Source organism: Capricornis sumatraensis, chromosome 23 (genome assembly GCF_032405125.1).
Source record: "Capricornis sumatraensis isolate serow.1 chromosome 23, serow.2, whole genome shotgun sequence".
Classification (NCBI taxonomy): Eukaryota; Metazoa; Chordata; class Mammalia; order Artiodactyla; family Bovidae; genus Capricornis; species Capricornis sumatraensis.
Genome location: NC_091091.1, coordinates 22,689,430 through 22,710,344, shown reverse-complemented (window position 1 = coordinate 22,710,344; position 20,915 = coordinate 22,689,430). Strand labels below are relative to the sequence as shown.

General features: G+C 37.9%; 1 protein-coding gene and 1 pseudogene across 1 annotated transcript in view; both read right to left on the bottom strand.

The window, feature by feature from the left end:
* Nucleotides 1-20,915, bottom strand: part of BTRC (beta-transducin repeat containing E3 ubiquitin protein ligase) — a 75,780-nt gene that overhangs the window by 9,554 nt on the left and 45,311 nt on the right. The window contains exons 3-9 of the mRNA XM_068961221.1: nucleotides 14,620-14,851; nucleotides 8,729-8,915; nucleotides 4,104-4,200; nucleotides 3,373-3,510; nucleotides 2,780-2,898; nucleotides 854-1,103; nucleotides 248-366 (exon numbers count right to left, since the gene is read on the bottom strand). Coding sequence (XP_068817322.1) covers nucleotides 248-366; nucleotides 854-1,103; nucleotides 2,780-2,898; nucleotides 3,373-3,510; nucleotides 4,104-4,200; nucleotides 8,729-8,915; nucleotides 14,620-14,851 — 1,142 coding nt within the window. The remainder of the gene's footprint in view (nucleotides 1-247; nucleotides 367-853; nucleotides 1,104-2,779; nucleotides 2,899-3,372; nucleotides 3,511-4,103; nucleotides 4,201-8,728; nucleotides 8,916-14,619; nucleotides 14,852-20,915) is intronic.
* Nucleotides 19,660-20,238, bottom strand: LOC138070138 (large ribosomal subunit protein uL6 pseudogene; annotated as a pseudogene).

The window sequence follows — 20,915 nt, the reverse complement described above, 5'->3', positions numbered from 1 at the left end:
TCAAGAAGTTCCTTTTAAATAGGTCTATCTGGTGATAAAACTATTACAGGAAGGAAACACATCAACAAAAGGCTTTGCTGTGCTGTCTCTCTGCTTGGGGCAAACTTTTAACCTGTAAGAAGCCACAGAAAACTGAAAAATGTTTTATTATAAACAGAACACAGTCGACAATTCCTTTGGTCTGTGCACAAACAATAAATGGCAGGATAATAGTGATCCCCTCTGGGCAAGGGCACCTGCTGCTCACCTGATTGTGTTGTCAGATGAGCCACTCACGACCAGCCTGTCTCTGTACTGCAAACAGGCAATCCCGCGTTTGTGTCCATTTAAGGTCCGTACAAATTCACAAGTACTTGTGTTCCACACCTGAAACAGAAATGGCATTTGGCAGTTGATTTGGTGCTTTTATTAGTAAAATCTATGGCAACTGCAGTTTTAGGGAAGCAGAAAATGGGACTGAACTAGCAGGGGAAATTCAATGTCTTAAACCAATCCAAGTCAAATCCCAGATGACAAGTTTAATTCACAGTAATATAGGGCTAATTTGTAGCTGGTTGCTATCATATGAGAAATCCTCAGGTTGATGTACTCTTATGGGGTCAATCTCACCTTGTAGACAAATCTTGAACCTAAAATTACCCCTGTCTTTTTCATACTCACCATTATTTACAGGAATAAAAACTTAACCCAAATTGTCACATGATCTATCTGATTCATTACATAAACTAGTATCTGATTTAAATAAATATTAAGTAGTCTACAGTGAGGGTTAAATATAAAATTGTCCTTGAGAAGATATCCATATGAACTCCCCTACTCTAAGGTGGGGACTTACTGAAAAATGCCTCATTACCTTTATAGTCCTATCCCCAGATGCAGAAACGATGTACTTATCATCAAAGTCTACAACATTGACTGCAGCTCGGTGTCCAACAAGCACCCTGCGGAGGGTGATGTCAGTTGGGGAGGCCATATCCCATACTGCAATGGAACGGTCTTTGGAGCAGGTCACCATCATGCCATTATTGAAACGCAAGTGCAGAACTGCCTCACAATGGTGAATCAATGTGTTCAGCATTTCACCTGTATTTACATCCCACACCCTGGAACAAAAATATTACGGTTATCTGAGATTGTGGTGAAATTCATGCTACAATCTATTTTAAGTACTGGATTACCTCACTGCCCACCACTCCCACCCTATTTCTCACAGTTAATGGTATACCTTACTCTCCTTTTGTAGCTCTAAAGTTGAGCTGAGGTAAAGTGTACTAATGGACCATGGGGAAGTGATAGTTAGAGGACTGGACTGGGAAAGCGGGAAGAGGAAGGGGATGGGATACTGCCAGTATGCAATCCTTAAGACACACAACTTGAAATCTGGGCTAGCTGCAGGGTGCTGAAATGAGGGTGCAGCAACCATCACCAGCAAATTGTTCCCAAACTTCAAGATTATCATAAACCTTCTGACATTTAATCTGATACATTTTAAACTGGTGGGAATTTTGCTAATAACTGCAGCGTTGGTGGTCCCACAAATAGCCCTCGGGTCCTGGAACTGACACAGTCCAAGAACCTTCTGTAATAGACTGACTTAGTACTGTGGATTTGAGCTTGATGGCCTTGGGCCTTAGTTTTCACCACACAGATCAAGGCGTAAAATTACCTAGACTCTAAACATAAGGCCCCATTTCTGTGCTCTGAATGAGTGTAGGGATCAAGACCAGCCACCCCAATATAAATATGGGCTTCACAGCAGTTGCAGGACCCTTAGATAGCTTGAGAAATTTTTGTGAAGGTGTATTTTACTTTGATCACTCATTTTGTATACTTACTTTGTTTTTTTACAATACATTTTATTTTTTTTTCCAATTTAACCCTCTCTCTTTGAAAATCATTTTTTCCCTTGTTCAATAAACGATGTTAGCCTCTACAATCTTTAAACTTCCTTAAGGCACTCCACAAGCACCAATAAAATGTTAAATGCTGATAACTCTATGAACTGAATTTGCTATGCCTTTAAGTCAAAAGACAAGAAAACGCGAATAGCCTTTTCTATTCACAGAGGATAATTTGGAATGGTAAACATTTAACTTCAGAGAATCTAACAATGCCGTTAACTGCTTTTTTTCTCCCTATTTTTTAAAGTTACTTTTGATGCATTATGTTTGCTAAATCCTTTAGCTCAAGGCAAAATTCCTAACAGAGGTTTCCAGCAGTTCTGCTGGTACCCAGAACTCAAGCTACACTGGACTCCAGCAGCATAATGGCTGTGTCATCAAATCACTAACGCCTCTGGAAATTGAAGGCCCCTCCCAGAGTGAAGCTTGCAATTAAAAACTGCAGGGACAGCAGGGGAGGGGCTGGCAAGAGAGAGTATTGCTCACCTGTACACATTTTAAAGGAGATAATGCATGCCTGTACTACACTTATAACCACCTGAAAGGAAGGCTTCATTCCATTCATGTCATTCCCCTGTGAGGTGGTTTTTGTAAAAAATGCAAAGTTTACCAAGTTTCTATAATACATGATTCCCCCAAACAAAAACAGAATATGTAGTTTCTTAAATGTACAAAAATGTAAACTTACCGTAACCATTCCTAAATCAAGTCTTCCAGTTCTAGACTGACACAGTGATGGGGGGAGCTGATTGCTTATTCTTCTTTGGTTATGAAGTTTCATAATTGTGTTCATGCAGATACAAACAAAATCACTATCTAAGGCAGAACAGAGTGAATCTGATATCTCAGAGTTCAAAAGATCATTTGAAAGTTTCTACCTGACCGTGGAATCCGACGACCCAGTTATGATCACCCTCTCGTCATACTGGAGACACAAGACAGAACCTGTGTGGCCTGTGAGAATCCGCTTGCATTCCAATGTGCTTTTATCCCAGATCTAGGATGGCAAACAAGATCCTTTTGATCACCATGATAATGGGGTGGTGCAGAGACTTGCAGGCTCTATTATGTATTTGATTCCCCCAAACAATCAAAGCCCAGAGTAGTGTGGAATGCACTCTTTCCTGCAGGTAGAGCTAAGCACTTCTACATATGTGGCTTCAGTATAATGCAGACTTGACCCTTTTCATTCGGGAACAGGGTTGGCCTATAATTATGTGAGGGCCCAAAAGAGTAACAGCCCATTCAGTGCACTTCAAGGAGAATTTAACCCTAGCACTATCCATATGTATGAGTTTCTGGGGAGAAGCAGGCATTTTTCCCTTAAGGAAATGATTTTGGCTTTTGGACTGGAAATAATCTAAAACTTTCACTTTCTGGAAATATCGTTTAGAGTTTATGCTTTGGGTTGCTTTACACTGTGGTCATCCTTACCCCTTCAGCTACCGCCCCATAACTGAAGAGACCTCACCTTGATTGTGTTGTCTCGAAGGCCGCTTACTATCTTCTGATCATCATACTGTAAACAGTAAACTCCTTTGCTTGTTTCACTTCGGCAGTGGATTCTCTGTAAGCTATGTCTTCCACATCTCCAATTAGATTCTATTGTCTGAGAAGAAGGAATGGTAAAGAAGTAGTAATTAGGAAAGGACTAGATGCTCAGTGTTTTACTGGATATGCAGAACTTACGGCATTTTTTAGAAAAGCTTCTATTTAACGTTGTAAAACACTTTTTCATTTGCAAAGTAATTAAAGATTTATTTCCTAGAACTCTCCTGTATATAACTTGTTTGACTAAATAATAAACCTTCTGGAGAGAGACTGTTCGCCAACAGAGGGGAAGCTATGAACCACATGAGGTTAGCTACTCAGTGCTCATCTTACATTTGAGGTGGCATTTCTACCAGTGAACTTCCACAGAGACTCAGTTCAGAAGATATTTGAATAATGGTTTCTAAGTGCAACTTTTAAACATTTCTACTGCTGTTATCATATTCTCTCTCTTAACTAACAATTTTCAAAAGCTTTACATTTTTTGCCTGGCTATTTACTATATTTTACCTACCCTATTCACTTGTAAAGACATTGATTTTTAACCCACATCAATAAACCCTAATGGGTTTGCTGTAACAATCCTGTTACTGAAGAATGTTGATGATTCTCTAGTATTTGGCAAATACCCAAATATACATAGATTCTTACCTCAATGTCTTGTATAATTTTAGGATAAAGTGCTCTATAAAAAGAGTTGGGAGGTGCATTTCCATCAGGAGGTTTGTTTTTGAACAAATACTGTCCCCTAAAACACAACAAATATTTCTCAGTAAAAATCATATCACCTCCATACATTTACAAGGTACTTCCTATTTCTTCAAAGCATTTTCACAATTACCATTCCATATAATCTCCATAACTAGGCTGGAGAAGTGTGAAGCTAAACTCGATTTCAGGAGCAACTCCCTGAAAGTTGCTCCCATGTTAACGAGCAACTTTCTGGGCTAAAGGAATTCTGCCAACAATGATTTGCTTTCGGGTAAAACATGATGATTTCTAGTGTAGGACATCAGAGTGTCAGGCCTTCAGGAATATTATGTCAATAGACAAATGGAATGTTTATAGTCACAATTCATCTACTGACTATCAGGCCTCTGTAGAGACAGACTTACTGGCCTTACCTTATGAAAATTTTGTTAGTGGTGATAACTACAAACACTGAACTAGGCACATGCCCCACAGACTTCCCTTCATTGAGTAAAGCTGTGCCAGTGTAGTGGAGCCTAGCATTGTGGGCAGCAGGAATGCCTCTGTCACAGAGTTAGTTAACTTTTACTAGTCTCCAGTTATATGCAGAAAGGTGTATTGGCGACTCAGGCACCCAGGCTGCTGGTATGCTTTAAAAGGAGCAATTTCAACAGAAAACAAAGGGATCACAGGAGTGTCCAGCAGCAAGTATGAAAGCAGAAAAAAAAAAAAATGCCTGAGAGCACTGTGCTGTCAAGTCTAAGGCACAAAATCGACTTTCACAGGTGTGTTCCTGGCTATGTACATACATACATGGATTTTATTGCCTTTCCTTGACTCCAGTGAGCAACATTTGTTAGCATCTCCTTCCTTATGACAGCACATCTCTGGAATACTCATATCCCAAGCTAGATCTTTGCTACAAAAAAAAAATCAGTAAATGGCAATCACTTCCTGCTGGGTAAAAAATTTAATTCCTCATCCTGAAGTTAAGAACCCACCAAACACGGTGTGGAAGCTAGTAAACCCCACTATGGGTGTACTAACTGCTGTTCTCACTGGCACTGTGCCTTGCAAAGTGGAGACAGGCAGAAATGCCTCTGAGTGTAATCCTGGCACCAGAGAAATCATGTTTTCTCTGGGCCAGTCATCCACGCCTCCCTCTATAGCTCCATTACAATATAATTAATTGTTCAATGTCTCCAGGAGCACTTCTCCCCTGCCCTCTTCCTATTATACACCTTGAAAATTAGTTGAGAAAATTTCCTATCAGGAAGGTAGCTGGCTCTGACTTCTGTGTTGATACAGAAAGGGAAATCCACAGCAGAGAGGCTAAAATAACTGTCTTTTTAAAGGGACTATAATAGGAGCAAGAAGCATGATACACCAAAACAAAGAAAGGGACAAACAAGACACATTTGGAAATAATTAGGGCTCAAAGATACAGTTTTCTAAACAATAATTATTCTATAAATACATTGTAGGCAAACAAATTTTGAATGAAGAGGTCCTAAATCTGGTTATTAGGGAACTCCTTGGTGGTCTAGTGGTTAGGACTCAGCGCTTCCACTGCCAGGGGCCCAGGTTCAATCTCTGGGCAGGGAACTAAGATCCCATAAGCCGCCATAGCAAGGGCCCCCCGCCCCCCAAAAAAATCTGGTTAATAATTACAATTTAATAGTTTCAATGTCGACATCCTTTAATGAGGTTAAGAATAACTATATTCATTTGGCAGGTGAAGAAATCAAACGTCAGGGAAGCTAAGCAACTTGTCCAAGGTCACACAGCTAGTGAGAAGACCTAGGATTTGAATCTAAGTCTGACTTCAGAGGTCACACTCTTAAACTACTGAATTGTCTCTCAAAGCTCACCATTCCTCATTCTTATCTTCTTTTTAACCTCTGGCAATTGCATACAGGGACCCCAGGATTTTTTTTAATATACAATGAAACTCTTCTACATTCTCAGGAAAGAGAAATCCTGATCTCATTTTCTATCCCACTGTATTTATCTTGCCATGCTAAAGCATCTGACTTTCTTCAAGTTAAAGGTGCTACAAAAAAGGATGGCTAAATGTTAAAAACTGGTTGTTCAGTCTATATCTATTTTATAAGTCAAAACCTTTCACGATGGAAGCTCTCTGACAACAGGGACCACTTCTATGTGAAATGCCTAGTACTTTTAAGAGTGTGAGAACATGATAAATGCTAAATATTAAATTCAGAATGTTATCATAAAATGTGATCTGCTGATTAAGAAAATGGACTTATCCCAAGTGGTCTTTTATTACACTTTTAAGAGTTACCATTACTAAGCGGAGAGAGCATCTTCAGTATTATTCAAGAGAGAAAATAAGAGTTCATGTCCTAGGGGCAGACTGTCAAATTTATCTAGATATAAAATACAACTGTAGAGTAGAAATTAAACTCAAAGCTTTTTAAGAAAACTGTATTTATTTATTTTTGGTTGAAGAAAATGGAAGAAGTTTTCAAAGACAGCATTTGGGGAGAGGCAGTATAACAGAAAGGCTTTATTGACAAAGGAGGCTTAGTAAGACAACTTGCAAGAGAAAAATGAAAAAGTGATTACAGACTATTGTTTTTTAAAGTGAGGAAGAACTACTAACACAGGAAGAAAGGCAACACGTAAACATAAGCAGCCACATACTGTCAAGGGGATAATAGAGGCAGTCTTCATGGGGTGAACAAATATTTGAAATCTCAGGGATCTGTATCAAGCTAAGGTGATATATATGGCCAAAGACAAAGGAATACAGTCACAACTCTAAAGGATACTCAAAAGAGCAGGAATGGGTTTCTGTGGTTGAAGAGATAGGAGAAAGAGTGATAATTAGTGCTGATCCTAAATTATTTCTCAGCTATACCTTCATTTACATACCCTTTTAAAAGGCCAAGAAGCCACCTGTTCAATGACCTTTTTCTTTACTTCTATGTAACTAACATAAGAGATCTTTAACCCTCTTTAAGGGTTTAAACCCTCTTCTGGATTTAATTAACCCTAAGCATAATTCTGGAGCTTTTTATCTTTGGTATTTTCATACATATCTGTCAAAATTTGCCCATCTACTTCTTACTCTCCCTGACTTCAAAAAGAGACTGTAAAGTCTCAACATCTGATAAAAGTTTATTGTCATTTACAGTCCAAATGGGAACAAAGTACATTTTAACAGGGAACAAAACCTTTATAAGCTATGAGAATGCATCTCTACAAGTGAAATTTTGGGTCAGGAGTTATTTGGAGAAGATTTTCTTTTCTTTCCCCCACCCCTCGAAGGGTAGAGGAATATTCCTAGTTGCCCTAAAATCTTCCCAAGTAAGCAACTGGCTCCTCTATTTCTAAGGCTAGTCCTGACACGCTTAAGAAAATGATGGACTTTGAATGCCATATACCTATATAGTCTTTTACTTTATTATACAATATAGTTTATTTCCAAAGTATGAAATAAGTTATCAAAGATAAGGTTTCCATTCTTCCATACAGTGAAATAAGTGAAAGTAAGAGAAACATACTTGGGAAGGAGAAATAATAATATATTTTCATTTATGCAATTTTTTATAGCCAAAAATTCCCTGGTATTTGCCTCCTAATTTAATTGAATTTGGGAGAAATTTTAAAAACCTTCTAATAGCCAGAATGACAGAAATCTCTTGAATTACTTGGTATAATATTTGGAGGTCATTATATTTATTGTACATTAATGAATTTAAAAGATGCACAAAAAGGGAGCCAACTATATTTTTATGAAAAATTGTTAAGAAAAGCTGATTCTCCATTCTTAACTGTTCTGTATCTCTTCATGATCCAAGATAAACAACTCATGAAATTAATTGCTCAGGATATCACTGAGCATACACATGCCTGCTGGTGCATCACTATCAACTAAAATAGTTAATATGTCACCACCTTTATTTTATTTATGAAGTATTCACGCCCAACTTTTAAAAAATGACATTATAGAGAATCATCCAAGAGAAAATTATATATAGAAGACATCTTCCAGAAGTTCTAAAGAAATGGTACCATTACATTAAAAGAACAAGAACAAAACTGGGGAATTCTGTTGCTCTCAGGCTGGTAACTACATAATGTCTTACAGGATTCAGGATTAAGCAGTAAAAAATCTTGAGAAAATTTAAGAGTCTTAAAAAGAAACAATGATTTATACTAAATTCCAATTTCTTCTCTTTCTGAAGGCTTGAGTTCTTATTCTAGTTGGACATAAAAATAATTTTGATTACAAAGTTGATAGAACACCACAGGCAAAGGCTAAAGGCAAAAAAATCTGAAAAAGAAAACAGTCAAAGAGGAGGGCTGGTAGTTTTTTTTTTTAATCGTTTCTTGCAAAGCAGCATTAACACATTATTATATCACTTATGAGTGACTGACTGGTCAAAAGAAAAACTGCCAAGTACATGAACAACTATTTAACACTTTTTGCTATAAAAGAGCAAAATCAGTGTATCAAAAGATAAGTGGTCTTGCTGGTTCCCAATAATACTGTATTCCATAGAGTGAAAGGCCAGATCCTGTAGCTCTCTAAAGAGTAAGAATGTTAAAAGGCTCACCAGCCTCTTCGTTCTGCCAGGCCTCTCCACAGAGAATCTGTCCTGACCATTCTTTCGATGAGCTTCTTCCATAACATGCCATCAGATGTCACTCGGTACCATTCTTTGCACACAAGTTCAGCAGCACATAGTGATCTGGCATCCAAGTATGACAGGATGTTCTCAGCAATGTGATCTAAACCCCGAGCTTTTGGTGGGGAGAGGAGGCAAAGAAAAAAAAAAAGACATGGATGGTGGTGAATGATTTTTTTTTTTTTAAACAGAAAGTCCTTTAAACAGGAACAGCATTTATTCCGCTATGAAGGTATATCACTGTCCCTAGTGTGGTCCAGTTTCTTTTTCAAACAGACTTGGCTAAAATGAGTGTCAATAATTTTTCTATAAGGTTACAGAAATGAACAGTATTTTCCATCTTCCTTTAGCTAAGGAAGTGAAAACTAACAACCAGCAAACCCCCCAAGACATTAAAAATAAAAAGGATTCCAGAAAACAATTCACATCTATCTATATGGATTTCAGCACTAGGGGATGTTCTATGGATGGCATCTCAAACTCTGTGATTCAGACCCCCCCATCTCTACCCCAATTCTTTATATTAGGTCCATTTCTCATTCTGTTTCTATTACTGCTGCAGTTCCAAAGCTGTTCAGTAAAAGAAATATCCTTTAAATGTACTGTGGGAGAGGCACTAAGTCAGAATGTTCTGGACTATAGAATTCTGGGCATGCAGAAAGGAGAGAAAAAGAAAATACAGGTTGGTATAGGAACATCCCAAGAGGAATGACTGAGAGGTATATCCAAGTTCGAGTTTAATTTTAGATGTTTAAAAAGTATATTTGAGAACAGTTGCTGCTATAAAGCCTAAATGACAGTTGGCAAAAAAAAAATAAATAAAATCCCAGACCAATAGACAACTTAGAATTTCAGAGACGGTTTTTGTAGGATATACAGAGAAAACCAGGGGAAGCAGATCTTGGATTGTGTAAACTGGGTGGGCTTCCCAATTAAAATTCTCTATCACCCAAATTTATACTGGGGCCTCAGAAGAACAGATCCCATAAAATAGGATGTTCATATTAATAGAACTTTTGGTTGCTGTTCTAATTCACAGTGAGACAAAAAATATTCAAAGTCATTTCTCTTTAAAGTAACATATCAGAGATTTGCTAAAGACTTATATAGTGCAGAAAGATTCTGTGATACTCTGATTACCTTAGGCACAAACTTAACAAGCAAGAGAGATAATATCACATTTCATTTTGTTTCTTTCCCCTGAATCATACAAAGATACATTTGGACGCCATTAGCAACAATCTAAATGTGCTTAAACATTATTTTAATTATAAAAATTATATGGATGTCAGTCACATTCTTCAACAGATTTGGAAAAGAAAGCATTAAATGGATCTTGTTTGGCTGGCATCACATGTTCATATTTAAGCACAAGCAGATGGAGGCATTCATCACCTAATTCTTATTAAAGAAACATGACTATAAGCCAATTAAAGATATAATAATTAGTTCATCATACAAAATACAGTAATGGTTCAATTTCTCCATCTTTATATTGAACTTTTCTATACTATCAGAAGTTCCCCAAATGCATTCCTGTATTTTTAGTGGCTAGCATCAAATTGCTCCTGATCTTTCACTATGTCCCTGTAATAAGTCTTTGGAAGTAATTTCACCTAACACTCCAAACAAACCCATTACATTAATGGATTACAGGCATTTTTTGAAGTAGTTTGGTTTACTAAATGTAGCCAGATGGTGTAGGTTCATAAGTTAAAGTGCCCATAAAGCATTAGACTGATGATTTAGTATCTTATAAAGTGGTCAGCAGATATACATCAGAGATCAGTATTAGGCAAAGAATACACAAGTCTAATCATCTCCTGTTCAATTCTTAGTGGTATATGCTAGAGATTGTAACATGTCTCAGTGATTGGGGAGAGCACAATAATGAGGTACACACAGACTGCACAAAGAAAACTGCTTGCCTATGGCTAAAATAAAATCCAATGAGTGAAGAATGGGCAGAAATCTATTCTATTTAACAGAAGATGTAAGTACAAATTCAACTTAAAAATGTTTATTTCAAAGATATAAATAGGCATTTCTTTTGTTTTAAAGGGCAATTTAAATTCCAATTTTGGAAAAACAAATTTTTAAAAAGATATAATTGGCAAAGATTAAACAAAGTGGTAAAATGCAGTTTGAGACAGGGTTTAAGTTGGTATAGTTTTCTTAGAGGATAGTTTAGTACATGTATTAGAAGCCTTAAAAATGTTCATAATTCTTTAATATAGGAATCCCACTTCTGGTATTTTTTTTTCTAGGATGCCCGAAAGATGAATAAGAATGTCCACTACTGCTGCTGTTGCTGCTAGGTCGCTTCAGTCGCGTCCGACTTTGTGCGACCCCATAGATGGCAGCCCACCACGCTTCTCTGTCCCTGGGATTCTCCAGGCAAGAATACTGGAGTGGGTTGCCATTTCCTTCTCCAATGCATGCATGGATGCTAAGTTGCTTCAGTCATGTCCAACACTGTGCGATTCCATAGACAGCAGCCCACTAGGCTCCTCTGTCCCTGGGATTCTCCAGGCAAGAATACCACCACAGCATAGTTTATAATGGAAAAAACATTTTAAACTACCTAAATGCTCTGAAATCAGATTGATTATATTCTTTGCAGCCAAAGATGGAGAAGTTCTATACAGTCAGCAAAAACAAGACCAGGAGCTGACTGTGGCTCAGACCATGAACTCCTTATTGCCAAATTCAGACTGAAATTGAAGAAAGTAGGGAAAACCACTAGACCATTCGGGTATGATCTAAATCAGATCCCTTATGACTATACAGTGGAAGTGAGAAATAGATTTTAGGGACTAGATCTGATAGACAGAGTGCCTGATGAACTATGGACGGAGGTTCGTGACATTGTACAGGAGACAGGAATCAAGACCATTCTTAAGAAAAAGAAATGCAAAAAAGCAAAATGACTGTCTGAGGAGGCCTTACAAATTGCTGTGAAAAGAAGAGAAGCAAAAAGCAAAGGAGAAAAGGAAAGATATACCCATTTGAATGCAGAGTTGCAAAGAATAGCAAGAAGAGATAAAAAAGCCTTCCTTAGGGATCAATGCAAAGAAACAGAGGAAAACAACAGAATGGGAAAGACTAGAGATCTCTTCAAGAAAATTAGAGATACCAAGGGAATATTTTATGCAAAGATGGGCTCAATAAAGGACAGAAATGGTAGGGACCTAAAAGAAGCAGAAGATATTAAGAAGTGGTGGCAGGAATAAAAAAAGAACTGTACAAAAAAGATCTTCACGACCCGGATAATCATGATGGTATGATCACTCACCTAGAGCCAGACATCCTGGAATGTGAAATCAAGTAGGCGTTAAAAGCATCACTACGAACAAAGCTAGTGGAGGTGATGGAATTCCAATTGAGCTATTTCAAATCCTGGAAGATGATGCTGTGAAAGTGCTGCACTCAATATGCCAGCAAATTTGGAAAAGTCAGCAGTGGCCACAGGACTGGAAAAGGTCAGTTTTCATTCCAATCCCAAAGAATGCTCAAACTACCACACAATTGCACTCATCTCACATGCTAGTAAAGTAATGCTCAAAATTCTCCAAGCCAGGCTTCAGCAATATGTGAACCGTGAACTTCCAGATGTTCAAGCTGGTTTTAGAAAAGGCAGAGGAACCAGAGATCAAAATGCCAAAATCTGCTGGATCATGGAAAAAGCAAGAGAGTTCCAGAACAACATCTCTTTCTGCTTTATTGACTATGCCAAAGCCTTTGACTGTGTGGATCACTATAAACTGTGGAAAATTCTGAAAGAGATGGGAATTCCAGACTATCTGACCTGCCTCTTGAGAAATCTGTATGCAGGTTAGGAAGCAACAGTTAGAACTGGACATGGAACAACAGACTGGTTCCAAATTGGAAAAGGAGTACGTCAAGGCTGTATACTGTCACCCTGCTTATTTAACTTATATGCAGAGTACATCATGAGAAACGCTGGGCTGGAAGAAGCACAAGCTGGAATCAAGATTTTGGGAGAAATATCAATAACCTCAGATATGCAGATGACACCACCCTTATGGCAGAAAGTGAAGAGGAACTAAAAAGCCTCTTGATGAAAGTGAAAGAGGAGAGTGAAAAAGTTGGCATAAGATCATGGCATCCGGTCCCATCACTTCATGGCAAATAGATGGGGAAACAATGGAAACAGTGGCTGACTTTATTTTTCTGGGCTCCAAGATCACTGCAGATGGTGATTGCAGTCATGAAATTAAAAGACACTTACTCCTTGGAAGGAAAATTATGACCAACCTACACAGCATATTAAAAAGTAGAAACATTACTTTGCCAACAAAGGTCCATCTAGTCAAGGCTATTGGTTTTTCCAGTGGTTATGTATGGATGTGAGAGTTGGACTATAAAGAAAGCTGAGCGCAGAAGAATGACGCTTTTGAACTGTGGTGTTGGAGAAGACTCTTGAGAATCCCTTGGACTGCAAGGAGATCCAACCAGTCCATCCTAAAGGATATTAGTCCTGGGTGTTCATTGGAAGGACTGATGTTGAAGCTGAAACTCCAATACTTTGGCCACCTGGTGCAAAGAGCTGACTCATTGGAAAAGACCCTGATGCTGGGAAGGATTGAGGGAAGAAGGAGAAGTGGACGACAGAGGATGAGATAGTTGGATGGCATCACCAACTCAGTGGACATGGGTTTGGGTGGACTGCGGGAGTTGGTGATGGACAGGGAGGCCTGGTGTGCTGCAGTTCATGGGGTCGAAAAGAGTTGGACACGACTGAGTGACTGAACTCAACTGCTCAATAAAGGGTTTAAATAATATGTTTCAACCATCATAAATAATATACATGACTATAAAAATCTGTTTTTTAAAAGAACCAACACTTAGGAAAACACATTAAGAGATTATAGTAAGAATAAAAATGTTGCAAACACTTATGAGGGAAATATATACACCTAGGAAAAATATTAAGAACACACTAGTAGTTCTCTCTGAATGGCAGGGTTCTGGAAAATGTTTTTACTTTTTAAACATTTTTGAATTTTCTAAATTTCCAGTAAGTGCTACAATCAGGAAACAACTGAAAAAAAAAAAGATAAGACTATATTTTAGAAATTCACTCATTTTTGTACTACTTTTTTAAAAAAACAGACTTTTAACATGGGTGAGAACCTTATATTTTCCTGATACATCATTTTCCCCAAATACTGATGCCTACGGAGTATCCCAGATCACCATTAAGCATTCAGTGAAACAACCACAGCACTCTCAAAAGTGTGTGTGTGTGTGTATGCACAAATACATTTTAAAAAACATACAATAAAAAATATGCAATAGTTTATAACAGCTATTTAGTTACTAAGCAGTGAGATTGTAAAGCCTGGAATTTACATACTTAATATCACAACAAGGCTCCTGAGATATACTTCTTTCTAAAATATTCGATAAAAAATGCTTCTTATTCATTCATACAAAATAAATATTCTGTTGATAAATTCCCAAAGAAATTCAAATATGTTAACATAGCTTAAAACTAACACACTATAAAAGACACATCTCAAACCAGATAATACCTCAGAAAAGATGTTATTTAAACCTACATGTGAGTAAAAATAGGGTGAATAGAGACAGGGAGAAGAGAGGGGAAAAAGGAGTCTCTTTAAAGAGTTGGATTTTTTTGTACTTATATCCCAAGAAGGTACTATTAAAATAGTTCATAAAAATCAAGCCAACAAAGATTTTTTAAAGAGAAACAGAACTGAAGATTCAGTATGATTACTAGTGTAACGTATCTTTCAGGCAAATTAACGCCTTACAAACACCTGTACACATACCTGGCAGAGCAGTTATGAAATCCCTCTGCAACATAGGTTTAAGATATGAGTTTATGTGCCCATGTTGGTAATGACACATTTGGGATATAAGATGTTCCACAAATTCCACTTGATCGGATTCTGACCACTGCTCAAAATATTTGACACACAGTTCCTTCTCCTTCTCATAGCTTGCTGAGAGTTTCCGCTGCTTGGGCACAATCATACTGGACGTGCCATTGGCAAGTTTTGTCTGCAGAAGAGGTGGATTGAAAGAAACATATAACAGTCAGTATTGAAATAAGTGAAATTATATGATTTTCCAGTCTGGCATGCTATGTTATGTTTGTCTGTTTGATGGAACTCACTCTGTTATTTTATTAGTAACTGGATGTTTGCAAACAGCAATTATATGGAAAAAGCCACAGAAATAACCACAGTAAATTGGCAAATCAGGAATACTGTTGGATGACAAGGCATCCATTTCCAAAAGTTCATAGGAAAACATTATTTGGAGATATATAGATGAAAACCAATGAAAGCATGTTATGACTAGCAAGCAAAAAAGCTAATTGGCTTTTTATTGTATATACCCGTTAGTGTGCATTTATACAATTACTTACTCACAACTTATTTTTTAATAGTTAAGTAAGAAATCCTCCATGCAAAGAAAAGCCAATGAATAATTTGAGACCCCGGTACCTTTAGAGATAAAGCTTAAATAACATCAATGCTCAATATACCCTTTTCTTTTCCCCACTCCTGCCAAATCCTGTTGTCATCAAAATTATATGCCATAAAGTCTTTAATATTAACTGGTTTATTCAATAAATGTTAATTGAGCATCTATAATGTTCTAAACACTGTCCCAGGTGCTAGGAATACAACACTTAACAAAAATAACAGTTTCTACCACCAATAACTCATATTATAGTAGGTATAGCAAGCTAAAAATATAAGAAAATGGTGACCTCAATCCTACAAAGGCAAGGAGCTGAATTTGCCATCAACGAGCTGAGATTTCTTTCCCTAAATGAGAACTCAGCTCAGACCAACACATTGCTTTCAGCCTTGTGATACTCCGAGCAGAGAACCCAGTCTTGCTATATCAGATTTCTGACCTAGAGAACAGTGAGCTAATGAACAGGTATTATTTTAAATTAAGTTTGTGGTAATTTGTTATGTAGCACTTAAAAAAACCACAATGTGACAATTTGGTTACAAAGGACTCCCTCCCTCCCTGAACATGAATTCTGTTTCTCCTCAGTAGTTTGTCTCAGCCTTTGAATCTGGGCTTTGACTAAAAGAATGAGGAGAAAGTAACATTGTGGAACTTCTGGGCTTAGGCAACTTCTGCTTACTCTGCCTTAGACCCTTGAGCCATTATGTAAAAAACTGCGGCTACTCTCCTGGAGAGGATGAGAAGCTATGCAGGAACAGATCACATGGAGAAGCACGTAGAAGCCTGAGCATTATATGATCTGAAATCTTTTAAAAGGATCATTGCTATGTGGAGAACAGGCTGTAGAGGACATGAATAGAAATCAGGGGACTAATTAATTACCTGGCTACTTCACAGTAATTCACGGAAGAGACAACAATCTTTTGAACTATGGACTATGTGGTAGCTACAGATGTGGTGAGAAATAACTGGGATTCAATGTATATTCTGAAGGCAGAGTCAAGTGAATTTGCTGATCAACTGGATATATAGGGTATGAGGTTGGGGTGGGGGGAGAGACAAAGATTATATTCAAGTTTGAAGCTGGGGAACACTAGGAGAAGATTCAGAAATCAATGGAAAATTTTGCCACTCTAAAGAAAGTTTATTTTCTTCAGAGGATAACCACAAAGTGGCAGGTACAGCTAGGTACTTATACTTTTCAAACTAACTTGATGGATCTTTGGCATATTTGTCTGAGGAAGTCCCAATGTGGCAAGAAGACCTGAGTTACTATGGAGTTCTTGCCATATTGAATGTGCCATCAAACTGTACCAAATTTGGATAATCAACTTCTGCTATTAAAGGCACAGCCTTGGTTTAATTTCTACAGGTTAACTCCTACACATAGGCCTCTTTACAAATGATTCTCAATACATAGATGAAAGTATATTTCCTTTTTGGGGGGGTCTAGATTTATTACTGATACATTTTAATAAACCACAAAGAACCACCGCAGATTCTAGAAGCTGTCTGTCTGTGCTTAAATAAACATCTCCTGTAGCATCTGTTTTATTTTAAAATTTATTTATTTAAAAAACTTTTTTTTTTTTTTAATTGGGATGCAGCCAGTTAACAATACTGTGATAGTTCTATATTTTCAAGAATGGCATTAGCAGGATTTCCCTGGTGGTTAAGACTCCACATTCCCAATGCAAGGGGCCCAGCCAGGTTCCATCCCTGGTCAGGGAACTAGATACTACATGTTGCAACTAAGAGTTCCCATGCCGCGACTAAAGATACTATACACTGCAACAAAGATTGAAGATCTTTGAGCGCCACAACTAAGGCCCACCCCAGCCAAATAAATAGAAAAATATTTTTTTTTTAAAGGAATGGCATGAGCCATTCTATTTATACAGAAGGAACAGACACTATGAACAGCAAGCCCTGGTGTAGACAGAGCTGGATGTTTTCTAGCATAAATACCATTTTCATCTATGATATAAGACCAAAAATGATTAATAAGAACCTTGTTGGAAACAGGCATTGGGGGACTTCTGGGCTGTTTTTTGTAGGCTATTCGTGTGCACCTCAGAAAAGGAAAACTTGTGAAATATGGAGTAAAAGTTTGAAAGCTAATAAACAGGTGGGTTTGCAAGCTTGACCAAACACCACTTCTCATTCCAACAACCAAAACTTCTCATCATCTTTTATATATTTGTCTTTTAAAGGAAGAAATAGACTGGAGTTGGATGCCAGAGTACTGTATCCTGGATAAAGACCAGAAATGTCAGTCACAGGGAACAATAATCAGAAAGGTAATGAAAGTGTTCTGTTTATACTGTAAACAAACCAGATATTACTAAAATAATGGGATTCATGCTTTGATCAGTGGCTATTAGACTATTAACAGATAAAAGTGTTGAAGGATTTCACAAATTGATTATCCCACTGCAGGAGTTAAAAGTTCAGTCAAGACTTTCTCATACTTTCAATGATTCAATCATAAATGGGAGTTAAAACACTATTAGAAATGAAGCATAAACTGAGAGTTCATGTATTTGCAAACTGTCCACTGGTAATACACTCTAGTCACCGCCCCTTAAAACAGAGTATTTCATTGCAGGCAGAAAGACATATACCTTAGACCCATTATCACTTCAAATGAGTTACCCTTTACCACTACACCATACCACATTATTTTAAGAGCACTGGCCTTAGAGTAGAAAGACCTGGCTTCAATTTAGCTCCTCAATTACCAGTTATGTAACATAGAATAAATAACTTGATTTTTCTCTGAGTCTCTGTTTCACTCATCCGTAAAATGGGGCTAATTACAGAATCTATTTCATTGGGATTTTGTGAAGATCAAAATAATCTAAGAAAAGTATGCTTAGCTCACCACATGGCACAGAGTAAAGTGCTCAGTAAATCGACACTCTTCATAAATTTATGACACTGCTGGAGTTATGCTTTCTCTTTTTTGAAAATATATCATTCTATTTCACTGGGTAGTATATTTTTTCTATTTTAATTTTTAATGAAGTATAATATATAATATACATAAAAGTACATAATCTTAAGTATATAGCTTGATGAATTTCCACAAGGTGAGCATACTGTGTAACTAGTGCCTTGGTCACAAACTCTGCCTTGTGCTCCTTTTTTCAAGTCACTAGCCCTCTAAGGGTAGCCACTGTACTAATTTCATTAAAATATATATGTTAAAAAAACTGCCTATACAATTTACAGTAGCATCAAAAAACGTGTAATTCTCAGGAATAAATCTGACAACATACGTGTTGCTGCTGCTGTTGTTCAGTCGCTCAGTTGTGTCCAACTCTTTGCAACCCCATGAACTGGAGCAAGCTTCCCTGTCCTTCACTGTCTCCTGGAGTTTGCTCTAACTCATGTCGCAAAGAGTCAGACACGACTGAGCGACTGAACTGAACTGAACTGAACTGAATGTCCATTGAATCAGTGATGCCATCCAACCATCTCATCCTCTGTTGTCCCCTTCTCCTCCTGCCTTCAACCTATCCCAGCGTCAGGGTCTTTTCCAATGAGTCGGCTCTTTGCATCAGCTTCAGCATCGGTCCTTCCAATGAATATTCAGGGTTGATTCCTTTAGGACTGACTGGTTTGATCTCTTTGCTGTCCAAGGGACTCTCAAGAGTCTTCTCCAACATCACGGTTTAAAAGCATCAATTCTTCAGTGCTCTGCCTTCCTTATGGTCCAACTCTCACATCTGTACATGACTACTGGAAAAACCGTAACTTTGATGATATGGACCTTTGTCAGCAAAGTAATGTCTCTGCTTTTTAATACATTGTCTAGGTTTCTCACAGCTTTTCTTCCAAGGAGCAAGCATCTTCTAATTTCATAGTTGCAGTCACTGTCCACAGTGATTTTGAATCCCAAGAAAATAAAACTCTGTCACTATTTCCATTGTTTTCCCATCTATTCACCAGAAAGTGATGGGACTGGATGCCAGTATTCTGAATGTTGAGTTTTAAGCCTGCTTTTTCACTCTCTTTTTTCACCTTCATCAAGAGGCTCTTTAGGTCCTCTTCGCTTTCTGCCATTAGGGTGGTATCATCTGCATATCTGAAGTTATTGCTCTTTCTCCCGTCAATCTTGATTCTAGCTTGAGCTTCATCTAGCCTGGCATTTCACATGATGTACTCTGCATATAAGTTAAATAAGTAGGGTGACAATATACAGCTTTGATGTCCTCTTTTCCCAATTTGGAACCAGTCAGTTGTTCCATGTCTGGTTCTAACTCTTTTTTTTTTTTTTTCAAATCAAGAATTTTTATTGCCTCTTTAAAATATCACAACTGAGTCTACAGAACCATCTCCCATCTTGTGGTTTCTGCAGCAGGATAACTGAGATCTTATTCATCAGCCTGCTGAACTGTTCCTTTTTCAGAAACATAGATACCATCCAAAAATTTTCTGATATCCTTGTTTTTAACTGTGGTGGCTTGCTGAATCAAAGCAGCTGAATTTAACACAAGTTCAATGTCATTTCCTTCAAGAATCAATTCATCTTTCTGGGCTTGAGATACTGAATAGGCAACCCCTGACCTCATTCAAACCCTGCATATGTATTTTTCACCCCCCAAATTTTGGATTTCCAAAAGAGAACCATTCTCCTGAACGACAAGGTTGATGGGGAAGTGGGCATACACCGACCTCATCTTGTAACGGAAGCCCAGTGCAACACCCTTGATCATGCTCTGTACGTGACTACAGATTGTGCGAACAGTGGCCAGGTCCTTTCTGTTACCCCACCGTTTGTCAACATGGAGCCTCTTCTTTTTCTTTCCAAGGAGACTGAGCTCTAAACTGATGTGATTGAAGTCCCTCTGCAGGGTGCCGCTGGGGCCCTTCACAATAACTGTCCGTCCCTTCAAGGTAATATCAACATTTTCTGGGATGTCAACAGTCTGATTGCTGAGAATGATCTTCATTCTCACAGTTGATGTGGCAAAGAGTGGTTCTAACTCTTGCTTCTTGACCTCCATACAAGTTTCTCAGAAGGCAAGTAAGGTGGTCTAGTATCCCTATCTCTTTAAGAATTTTCCATAGTTTGTTGTGATCCACACAGTCAAAGGCTTTAGCGTAGTAAATGAAGCAGATGTTTTTCTGGAATTCCCTTGCTTTTTCTATTATCCAACAAATGTTGGAAATTTGATCTCTGGTCCCTCTGCCTTTTCTAAATCCAGCTTGAATATCTGGAAGTTCTTGGTTCACATACTGTGGAAGCCTAGCTTGAAGAATTTTCAGCATGACATTGCTAGCATGTGAAATGAGAGCAACTGTGCGGTAATGCCACACAATTCTCTGCCAACATTCTCTGGCAATGCCCTTCTTTGGGATTGGAATGAAAACTGACCTTTTCCAGTCCTATGGCCACTGCTGAGTTTTCCAAAGTTGTTGACATAAAAGTACAACACTTCAACAGCATCATCTTTTAGGATCTTAAATAGCTCAGCTAGAATTCTGTCACCTCCACCAGCTTTCCTCATAGTAATGCTTCCCACAGCCCACTTGACTTCACAATCCAGGATGTCCAGTTCTAGGTAAGTGACCACACAACTGTGGTTACCGGGGCCATTAAGACCTTTGTATAGTTCTGTGTATTCTT